This window comes from Spinacia oleracea, chromosome 4, assembly GCF_020520425.1.
Source record: "Spinacia oleracea cultivar Varoflay chromosome 4, BTI_SOV_V1, whole genome shotgun sequence".
NCBI classification, from domain to species: domain Eukaryota; kingdom Viridiplantae; phylum Streptophyta; class Magnoliopsida; order Caryophyllales; family Amaranthaceae; genus Spinacia; species Spinacia oleracea.
This window is the reverse complement of record NC_079490.1, coordinates 69,047,415-69,059,682: the sequence shown is the minus strand read 5'-3', so window position 1 is coordinate 69,059,682 and position 12,268 is coordinate 69,047,415. Positions and strand designations below refer to the sequence as shown.

General features: G+C 35.9%; 1 protein-coding gene across 1 annotated transcript; it reads left to right on the top strand.

The window, feature by feature from the left end:
- The first annotated feature begins 9,864 nt into the window (after positions 1 to 9,864).
- Positions 9,865 to 11,573, top strand: LOC110784756 (NAC domain-containing protein 82-like). Its single transcript, XM_056841840.1, has 2 exons — positions 9,865 to 9,969; positions 10,608 to 11,573. The coding sequence occupies exons 1-2, from the start codon at positions 9,865 to 9,867 to the stop codon at positions 11,571 to 11,573; spliced, it is 1,071 nt and encodes a 356-aa protein (XP_056697818.1).
- The last annotated feature ends 695 nt before the right edge of the window (positions 11,574 to 12,268 follow it).

The following is a 12,268-nucleotide window of genomic DNA, read 5'->3' as shown; positions in this document are numbered from 1 at the left end:
ATTATCTAATTTTAAAGTGTATCCATGAATATTCCTGCTGCGCAATATATGAAAAATGTTCGAAATGTATTCATTGTAGGAGTGCTCACGTTGTTATAATTAAAATACATACGTTGAAAATGATCGGTCGTTAATAAAAATACCACAAATAAACCATCCAAAATAAGTAAACATAATTCCAAAATACACTCAAAACAAGTATACAAAAAGTGGTCTTATTCATAATGAACCAACGTTTTGGGTGATTGTGTTCAGGACCTCATCCACGCCTATGTCGTTGACGGAGCTGCCGATTAGTCGTCCGAGGATGTATTTCCGGGCGTCCATCTCATTCTTTTGATAACACTACACGCAGATTATGATATTGTTATTATCCTCAGAGGATGTTTTTGAATAACAAGATGTTTACATAATAACCTTAAAAAAATTGAAGACAAATTAACATACCTCCATCCATTCCCAAGCTCTTCACACGACAACAACAAAAAAATCATACACAATAACCCTCGATCTTCTGAACATTTTCAGTTATTGGATCCTTTTCATATAAGACACTACTCTTAAACGCTTTATCAAAGGTCAAGACATTTGATCCATGAATTGGTTCCAGGTCGCTAAAAATCGGGCCCTACAATAACGCTTGATTCAGTATAATATTATCTACGTGTTAATGTGTAAGATTATTTAGTTTGGAAATCACTTACAATTTTGTTCACAACGGTGTGCAAAAAACACATGTCTGTCATCGGTTTTTTTCTTGGATCAAAAGCATGGATACGCGCAGGGCTCAGTTTAGGAATTTCCCTAGTTATCCTAATCACCATCCACCGACCTTTAAACGCGATAGGAGCATATGTCTGCGCAGGTGAACCCCTCTAAAATTAGTTTACAAAAGATTAACAATTATACTCATCGGATCCTGAATACTATCGTAAGATTTACCTTTCTCACTACATCCAAATCAATGCCCTTGTTCATGTCATATTTGATCCTATTTCCCATCATTGATAGTGTTTCCACGTAGTCTGCCGACATGTCTTCTGACTCCATCAAGTGACTCTGCACATAACAAATTGTTAGCTACAACTGAAGCTCCAGACACCAGTTTGTATTATGGAACAACGATTACTAGACTTACCAAGTAGTCTGGATGTAGCACGTAATTGTTAAGGCCATGCATTTGAATTATTTCGCCTTTGAGAAAAGAACACCATGCAGACATAATCTAAAGTATTGATATACAATTCAATTAGTATGATAATAAGTTTATCACTAGAAAAAAAAATTAAAAAATCATGTACCTCCATTGTTATTCTTCCTTTCCTTTTGAAAGCGTCGTAAAGCATTCCTCTAGTGAGCTCAATTACACCGTCTCGATACAGAACCTGGTCCCTAAATTTGTTCGCAGCGAGTAATTGTTCTGACACCTTTTGTTGTGTTGGGTCAATCCTTGTCAAAACTTTCTTATGCCCTCTGTGTCTTAGATCATCATCGGACTGTGTGTGTTCATCACTGTCTTCATCGGACTCTCCATCGTTCCTCTTCTCCTCATCGGATTCTCTGTCATCTCCATTGTTTTCATCGGGCTCTCCGTCATCTCCCTTGTCCACACCACCATCTGTCGACTTCCCACCCTACAATTTTATTAGCGTCAGTATACTTCCAAATATAGGACACATGTTATATATTATGTGACGCATAACAAATGTTTGTGCACTGACCTCCATCCGGGAAGGCTGCCTCCGTCGTGTTGGACGTAAATTTGTTTTCAGAACCTCTGTTGGTGGTCGGGCTGCTGGACCTCCCTTCACTGCAACTCTTCGTTTTAGCCATGGTGGTAGCTCGGACAAATTTCCAATTGGGTAAGGTTTCCCGTACACGACATCAAGAACAACCTTAAACATACACACATCAATGTTAAGTAACGCCTTCATTTTGGAGTAATTTATAAAGGTATAAGTTTGTAGAAGAAGTGTGTTACCGGTGCGTGACCGTAAGATCCATCTGGTCCGGTGTCTCTTGATATTAAGGCATTTACCTCTTTGGTCTGCCAAGCACCAAGTCTGGGTGAATCCATCTTCCATCCTTTGATTGTTTTTGGGTAATTTATTCTATCTAGATATGCAATCTGGTAATTGACATGTGAGTTGGCTATATTATGTATTATTTAAAAAAATCAACATTCAAAGCGGACTAATAATAGAACCCTTACCAACAAAACAAAGGGAGAAGCTCTTCCAGTCTCCTTCCCACGACCAACCATCCAATCGTATACGAAGCCACACCAATTCCAATCATGAGGGTTTTTTATACATTCGTCCTTAAGAATGTGCAACAACTTTGGCGTAACAAAGTTGTATCTATTCATGCAGAAGAGACTACCGAAAGTCAGTAGTATAAAATGCCTTAAAAAGACGTGTTGATTATCGACTTCCAGTACTGCCCTGTTGAATAGCTCAGTGTAATCAATCCCAAAGTTTTGGTCGTACATGTCCTCTAACTGAATTAGCTCAGGGTCATCGAATCTCATTTTATCAAATTCTAAATGGCCCATAGGTAGCCCAGTAATCCAACCTATCATCTCCTCGTCTATGACAATGTGATAATCATCTCTAATATGCAACGTTTGTGCTTTCCAATCCCACTTACTTTCTAACCAAGTCATGAAATACCTATCTACCTTCGTAATTTTCAAGTCTAACACGGACCCAAAACCAACAGCTTCAATCCAATTTTTCCTAATATCACAACAGTTACTGACCAAATCAAACACCAGACCCGGATACGCTCTCAATGCGGTGTGCTGTGAAACAAATAATTACGCCGGACTAATGTCAATTTTCTCTACATCTAATACATACACAAAATCAAACCACTCTAATTGATATATGTGAACTTACCTGTGGCTTAGCTTTGCTCTCCCCCTTCCCCCTAGGAGGCCTACCAGGCCCACCTTCAATCCATCTCCCGATTGGTTTGGGTTTAGCAGCCCTTTGTTCATCGGTCATTGGTGGCCTCCCTCGCTTGCGGCTTCTAGGTAGTCCATTACGACGACTCCCTCGTTGGGGCTTAAATTATTTAAATTGATTTTAGTACAAATGAATTGGTGAGACAAAAAATTCAATTAACATGTACAAGTTGTGCAACCTGGGGGATATCGGTCATTCGGTTTAGAGTGTCCCAAATTTCGTCCTATATTGTAGAAATTTGAATTAATTACCAGCTATATAAAATTTAAAGCATGCCATTTGAGCTTGGGGGGTTATAACTAACAACATATTAAAGTTAAAGCATACCATTTGAGCTTGGGGGGGTGGGATTTCAAAAATAGTAGACCCACTTGTACCCTGATTGTCCTCAATTCCACTAAGTAATGGAGATATATCCTAATATAGATTCATACATTATTTGTTAACAATTTTTCTAATTCACAGTAAAAAAACTACCTTCATTGCACACTAATGTATAAAGATTATCAGGAAATGTGCAATACCTCATTTGACTTTTCCGACCGTTCGCCTGTTTGATCTACGTTTGTCTTATTCGTCTGTTTCACCGAATCGGAACGGGTTTTCTGGTGATGCTGGGTGGTGCCTTCTTCTCTAGTTTTCCGGTTACCTTGGGTGATGCCGACTTCTCGGATTTTAGGGTCAAGTTGAGATGCATCGTCTTGGTTTGTAACAGCTTGGGTTGTTGGGTCTGGCTGGGCTGTTGGGTCTGGTCCAGTTGTTGTACCAGTTTCGGTTGTTGGGTCTGACCCCACCAACTCGGACACATTCGTACCGGCGGTAACCGGGGACTCCTCCATGTCGGACAAACTAGACAGAATATCAACGCAAGTTTCAAGTACAGACTCAAAATTTGATGTTCCAGGATCTTCTTCCCTACACATTAACTAACAATGAACATTATGTTTGGAATTAAAACATCTTAAATTATAATTTTGGGTATAATGAAATGTGAAGATTTTATACAGATCCGAAACAATTACAAACCAAATTAAATAACTATAATTAATTGGTTGTAAAAACAATTCGAAAATGTTACCTGATTGAGTAGATTGATAGTAGTTTGGGGTTTGAAGCAGAGAAATTCACTTCATGTAGAAGAGAGAGAAAAGGGAAAAAAAGAGTCCAAAAAAAAATCAGTTTTTATAGTACCCCTATTATTTAATATTTAACACCGGAAATAAAAAAAAAGTTAAAAAATAGTTAGCCTTGTTCTTCAAGGCTACCCAAATTAAAAAAAAAAACGTTGACCTTGTTCTTCAAGGCAACCGAAATAAAAAATTATTATACAACATTTATTAATTAAGACCCTTTATTATAAAGGGAGTTATGGGAAGTTATCTAATAAAGGTGTGTTTTTACCACTATTTAGTTATGGATACAGCTTTGCACATACAGATCAAATTAAATTGCAATACGGGCCAAGGAAAAACGAACAGTAGTCACCAACAAAGTAGCATGGTCAACCTAGAAATCTAATATGGTTTGTGATTGAATGAAATAAGTCGCAAATTTGTTAACACAAACATAAAGCACGAAAATTAGGACCCTACGGTATTCGTTAGGCGTCCACGTGCACACCAATTAGTTAACAACTTTAACAAATTATGTGACACATGGGTTTTGCGTTATGTGTCAACGTGCTCACCATTTTGTTAGCAACTGAAAAAATTCACGGATCATTGGATTCTATTACATACTTTCAACGCATGAAGTAACGCTTAACTGGCGGATTTAGCAACCCGCATACGTAACTTCCCACGATAATTCCACAAGGGTTTTGCGTTATGTGTCAACGTGCTCACCAATTTGTTAGCAACTAAAACAATTCACGGATCACTGGATTCTATTACATACTTTCAACGCATGACGTAACGCTTAACTGGCGGAGTTAGCAACCCGCATATATCGCTATTAAATACTTTCAACGTATGATGTGTTACTATAAACCACAATATCACTAGAACTTAGCTAATTATTGTGTACGAGGTCACAAATTTGTTAGCCAGTTAAACTTATAAAGTAACGCTTAACTGGCGGAGTTAGCAACCCGCATACATAACTTCCCATGATAATTCCACTAGGGTTTTGCGTTATGTGTCAACGTGCTCACCAATTTGTTAGCAACTAAAACAATTCACGGATCACTGGATTCTATTACATAGCTAATTATTGTGTACGAGGTCACAAATTTGTTAGCCAGAACATACTATTATCGTATCGTCAAGTAATTGTGTTTAAATTATCATGGACATACAGTTATAACAGATAAGAAACTTGGATATTCACGCAATAGCGTAGTATGTGGCCAAATCCAACCTTGTATAAAACTATAAGAACTTATAATTTAACGTTATAACATAAATAACACGTGGAATTATTTATAATTACGAAATAAATATAGATACAACCACAAAATTATACTTTATACAGACAATATCCGTTGTAATTTAATGAATCAGAAACTCCACCTAATATCACTTTTAACACTAGTAATAAAAGCCTATTCCACCTAAGTTGTCACTGTATTGGTCAGTCCCACCGCCCAACAATGTACTTGGCGGGAAACACAATATAGAGTATTAGAAATTATGAGATAAAACAAAAACATTAACGACAAATCCAATACATGCAAATAATATATTTCGATATTATTTTTTAAATACCATTAATAATTAAAACCAGATTAACAAAATATTGTACAAGCAAAAATAAATTGTTGGAAGAAATACATTGACATACTTTCCCGCCAACATCAATGCTATATATACTAATTACAATTACCATGGTTTCCATTCATCAAATACATCCATAACTCATACAGTTAAACAACTCATCTATCCACACTATTTCGCAATATGGTGAGCACAAGGAAACAAACATCAAAGGGAATGAAGGCATCCGCACAAGGTGCAAACAACCCGATTAAGGTTTGCGGTAAAGGTAAATTAATCACTGTTCAAGTTCACTTACATGACTTGAAGTTCGTTTACAAAAAAACTTACGTAACATTGGATCTCATTGCTCATTTTTGTTGTGTATCAGATGTACCACCAACACGGAAATGGTCCAAATATATGGAAGTTGAACTAAAACAAGAACAATTTAGAATTGATTGGAGGAGGTTTATGCGCCTATTGGTGAAACGTTTAGGTCCTTCGGAGATTTCCAAAATGCTTAGCGAACTATACTACGCACCAAATGTTAGCGAAGTCTTTATGGAGGAACGAGATTCATATCTTTTAGAGAATTTTTCGTGGCAAGATATCGAGCCAAACACAAAAGGCGAACGAGTCGTTGCTGTGGCGAAGGCGGACGACAGACTTATTAAACGTGAGCCGATAACGGAAGATACGTACGCATTAAGAGCAGGGAAACAGAAAAAAATTGTTGTGATCGATTTAACTGATGAAACTGATTAGTTGATCTGAATGTTGTTTTTTAAATAATTAATGTTGGATATTATTTAAAATCCAGTGTTGTTTTTTAATTGTTCTACAGCAGTTACTGTATTGTACTTTTATTAATTAATGGAATGTTTATTGTAGTCAAGATGGCGTATCTTCCATTTTACATTTTTTGTTAAAAGTTTCTTTAATTTGTATCATTATACGTATCTCACTCAGAGTGATGAATTACTCACTTGGTTAAACCTTTCAAACCGGTTCCAGGTGAACCCGAGCATCGATTCGAATCACAACCCTTGTCTGTTTTGGGAATCTTTTGTACAAAAAATTATTTTTACTATTATCTACTTTTGTGAGTTACTCAATTTGTCTTTGAAAACATCACCATCAACAAAGAAATTTCCAGAAAAACCGGTAGCAGTTTTCCCCCAATTTTTTTCATAGAAAACCCTAACTTTCGCAATCTACACCCAAAAAAATGGAAAAATTCGCTGCAAATTTGAGGTAAGATCTTCAGTTTTATTTCATTGTCATTTTTTGTTGGTTGCTCAATTAAATTGATTTCTTGTTCACTAAAATCTCCAAAAAATTGCAGCAAACAACGGAAGTATAACTACGTTTTCCCCAGCATCTGGCATCGGGGCAAATTCGTTTTCCATCCAATCCGAAGTTACGAAAAAGGCCATAATGAGATGTATATCATTCCTAAATCTAAACTTGAATACAATTATTTGATTTTTTTAGTTAACGCACTGGGATACGAACGATTCAAGATCTGGGTTGTTCCAGATCTAAAAAAATTTTAAAAGGAAGGAACTGTGGTAGCAGACGCGGAGCATTTCGACGAACTGATACAGGGTTTGGGGATGGTCCAAGTAATTATCCAGCCCACAGATGACTTAGGACAAGATCTAACAATGGCCAAGAGGAAGATGTTGGTTCCTGTTGTTCATACCAGCCCAAAAAAAAAGGTAATTTTTTTGTTTCCTTTTTTATTTTGTGCACAAGAATTTGTTTTGCAATTTTATTCTTGGTTAGCTGCAATGTTTAGTATTTCATAAAATGTTATGCAGAATTAATTTTGGTTACCTACAATGTTTAATTTTAATTTAGTGGCAAACTGAGGAATTGTTTTTTTTTTTTTTTTTTAGTACACAAATAAATTTGGGTTATGGAGATCTAAGTACATGATTTTATATTCTAACAGAAGCTTGGAATGAGTTGTGGTGTTAATCAATTTGCAAAACTCGTAGCAAAGTTAACAACTTACCAAAGAGAGTGGGTTGTGGATATGGGTTTCGAGGAATTACTACACATGAGGGTAATTAACATTGAACCAAAGTTCGGTTTTTGGATTACTTCAAAGTTTGATCCTGAAACATTAGAACTAAAGATAAGGGACAATTACAAGGTTAAATTAGATGAGGAAATGGTTTGTTGGGTACTAGGTTTGAAATCCGGTGAACATCTGATCAATCCTACAAGATCGGATATGTGTGTTGATTACCACAACAAAAGGCAGGAGAAGAAAAATAAATATTATGGTGCAATCAAGGAGTCGGAGGTGTATTCACAGATTATTCAAGGTGACCCAAACGAACAAAAATTCAAAACCCAATTCCTGCTATATGCACTAGGAACAATTCTGTGTCCCGTGAGGGAATGTGGTTGGATTAGCCCGCTTCATGCAAACGTTTTAGAATATGCGACAAAGGCGAGTCATTGTAATTGGGCAAAGTACTTGTTAGATTGGCTAGTGACTTGTGGCCAGCACCTACATACACCGGAAGAGGGTTACGGGGGATGCACCCTACTGCTACTTGTAAGTGATTATTAACCAACTTTTTCCTTGCAAATATTTTCAATCTAAATTACTAATCTGTGTAACATTTTTCAGATAATATACATCGATAGATTGGCATGCTCAAGCGTAAACCTCAATATAATACCAACTGCGTGTCGCCTACGGATGTGGGACCAACACAATGTCAACAGACTCCTGAAATACGACCAAGGACCAAATGGTGAATATGGTTTTGGTGAAGTGGATGAACAATTCACCTACGGAGATGTGTGATCATAGCGCAAGAAGTTGGTCACTTAATCTTTATTTCATTTAGTAATGAGACTTCATTTAATTCACTGGTTCTACATTTTTATAGTTGTACAAGTGTAATAATCGTGTTTACTTCTTATTTGTTTCGTTTTATTTTTGGGACAAATATTGTATGCCAATTACATACTCGTTTTTTTTTTTTTTGTGTGGAAATTATGTGTGACAATTAAGGGAGTATATGAATTTAAAACAAAAAGTTCAAGAATACTCAAAAACACAACGGTAATATATTTTGAATAAGAGCACTATAAATTGGAATCATTTCAGCCCATTTTTAACAAAAACACAATACACTATTCCAACAAAAATTACAAGTCATGGTTGTTGAGGATGGAGCACCAAAATCATCAAGTTCAATTAGAAGTAGTCCTTGTAAAACTCGGTCTCAAGTTCGATGCCATCACGGTTATCCAGCAAAACTGCAAGTGTGCAAACACACTAAAAATGCGGGACAAAGATTTTACTCGTGCCCGACTTGGAAGGTACGTAATTAGTGATTCAGTGTATAGTTTCAAAATAACGCACATTTGTAATTTATTTATTTGAATCAGGATGATACTTGCGGTTTCTTCTATTGGGAAAATGAAATAAACAATAACATAGTGCAAATGTTACAAGATGACAACTACAACCTCCGGGAAGAGATCATGCGCCTTACAATAGAAAACGAAAACCAAAAAATGGAGAATAGGTTGCTGAAGTGTACGGTCACAAGCTTTGAAGGGAATAATACCATGGTGAATCAAATTGTTGAAGCAAAAAAGGAGAAATTATTTTATACCATTTGTTTCATGTTCTCCATTTTGTTACTCATTATCTCGACTAAGTTTTGAGTAATGTACCATGTACGAATTTTAAGTGTTTAATTTCAAAGTTCAATTGAGTTTTCATTTTAATAATTTCTTTTTATCCTTTATTTTTTTTTACCTTTCATTAAATATGCCTAGGAGACATAATAATTACCTTTACCATTTGCGCTTTTCAATGTCACAAAATACCTTTACTAGATTTGTTACGTTTTACATAAATACACGCATGTTGATTATTTAAAATACAAGTTGAATTAACGAAAACATCGTATAATAATAAAATTAAAACATTATAATTAAAGAACATATAAGATATATTAATGAAGGTTGGAATAGAGGAAAGAGGTCCCAAAAAGTCAAAAAAGACTCTTACACAACCAACACTACAACCTAAACACTTTCCAAGTTCAGCGTGTCAAATCACTTCCCCCAAATCTCTCCTCTACAAAAACACTCCATCCCTTCACAATCTTCCACATTACTCCACCCAAAACCAAAAAAAACCTTCAAAAATTGAAAAAAAAATGGAGACTGACTTGGGATACGAGGTTCACAATGTTGAAGATCAGGGGAAGAACGGAAAAGACGACGGCACGGTGGAGGTAGACCCAATTTCTTTGTTGGAAAAGGTATGAAACTTGCTCAATTCACTTTGACATAACTGATCTACCTTTGTAAGTTACACTCTTGGGGTTAATTGTATGTTTCTTTTGAATTGATGTTGAGTTTCCAAGTTCTACGCCCTTATTTTTGCGTAATTCGAAGTATTTTCCATGGATTTTTCGACTGAATTTTGTTTGGGTAGGTTTATTCTTAGATGTAACATTCATAAATCTAAAATATTTTGGGAATTCAGCTGAATTAGGTACTTAATTCAAATTGGGGGTTTGATTTTACCATGTAATGACCTTTGATTAGTTGATTATATAGTGTGGTTGATAAAATTAATCGACAAACAGTACAAATATGAGGGTTTTAATTGAGATAATTGAGATAATAATCTTAATACAATTTGGTATTCTTCCTTAGTTTGTTTTATAAATTAATTGGATGACAATGTACAAGTCATAATAATAACATTGAATTCTTTGAGGAATTTGCTAGTTTACCAACCTAAGCATGCACACAAAAGGGGAAAGGGGTAAAACAACAAAAACATACTACTTTTGGTTCACATTTAAAGTGGGGGAGAAGTAAACAATATGGTGATATTTTAGATGTAGTAGTGATATTAACTAAACAATGATTCAAATATTTTCATTGACAGCTGCCACCGGGTTTCCGATTTAACCCGACGAAAGAAGAGTTAATTATGTTCTATTTACCGAAGAAATGTTTGGGCCAAAACATGGGTCCGAAATGCATAAATGACGTAAACATTTATGATCACTCGCCTTGGGAATTACCATCATTGTCATACCTACATTCTAAAGACCGTATTTGGTATTTCTTTTGCCCGAGAGTAATGCAAGATAATGGTAAGACCCCTAGGAAGACTCTAAAAAACGGGTATTGGAAAGAAACGGGCAGGGTTACCACACTTACTCATAAGCAATATCATGTTGGTGATCTTAAAACGTTCATCTACCACATAGGGGTGGCACCAAAAGGAGAACGTACTAATTGGGTTATGAAAGAATTCAACTTAACCGAATACATGATACAAGAAATGTGTGTGGTAGATAACTCATACGTGCTTTGCAAAGTGTATGAAAAAAGTGGTCCGGGGCCAAAAAATGGAGCAGAATACGGGGCTCCATATGACAAGAGTGAATGGGACAACAAGTTTGATAACCAAAACACACACAACTGTCCTAGTGTGTATGTTAACCAAGTACAAGGAAGTGATCCTAGCAACTCGAATTGTGGTCAGAACATCAATGCTAGTGAAACCAATGCAACAAACTTTGCAGGCATCGACCCTACTTTCAACATCGAAGAACTGCTAGAGGGTTTCACAAACCAAGAACAAACCACTACGGCAGATGTGCAAATGGAGGATGCATTCACGATTGAAGAACTAGTCCAGGGTACGCAAAACGACAACAACAACAACACCTCAAGTCTAGTTCAAATGGAAAGTGCTATAGATGATCTAATGGGTGATCCAAACCAAGATGACACAACTTGGATCGATGCGATGAGAGAACCTAGTTTCACGATTCAAGAACTTTTTGGTGGTCCGGATATTACTCTTGATGAATTTCTTGATTTGGATTTTGGGAAACTATGAAGAACTTCACCAAGGTATATATGTCTAAAGGTACAAAATTAACTACTAATTGTATTAGTTTCTCTACTAATACTAACTAGAGTACAACTTTTGGTGTATTGGTGGTACTTGAACATTATTTTGTATTGGTGCTAGTTGAACATTATTTTGTATTTTGGTGTATTGGTGCTACACACAAGTATGGCTTGTAGCCAATGTATAACTTTTTGATCATATGGCTGCCTTTAGTTTGTTGGGCAAAGGTACAGGTAGATGTAGTCTGTTGTTCTATGGGAAATTGGTCTTTTGGTTACACACTTCATTTTGTGTTACACATTTGGTGCTTAAATATTAGCCCAGAAAATTTATTAAATTCTGGATGAAGTTTATTTTATACCTACATATACTTTTATTACAACATAAATGGAGTTGTATTGCAGAATTAAATAACACACTTCAAGTGTAACAAAAATATTTAACTTTGGATGAAATTAAATTCATAAATGTATAAACATTAATTATAAGATATTTGGACTTGTATTATTGATATTATACTATAGATATACAGGTCAAATAAAATTTTGACAACTACATAGCAATGGGTTCGCCCTCATGTCACACTGGTTACACACTTACACCTATACTAAAGCATTGCTATCACGATAGACGCGGGTTCGATTCTTGTAAACAGCAAAAGTAAAACACTCCCCCCCCAA

Coding starts and splice junctions, on each gene's coding strand:
- LOC110784756 (XM_056841840.1), top strand. CDS start 9,865: ATGGAGACTGACTTGGGATACGAGGTTCACAATGTTGAAGATCAGGGG. Junction 9,970..10,607: donor CAATTTCTTTGTTGGAAAAG/GTATGAAACTTG, acceptor TTTCATTGACAG/CTGCCACCGGGTTTCCGATT.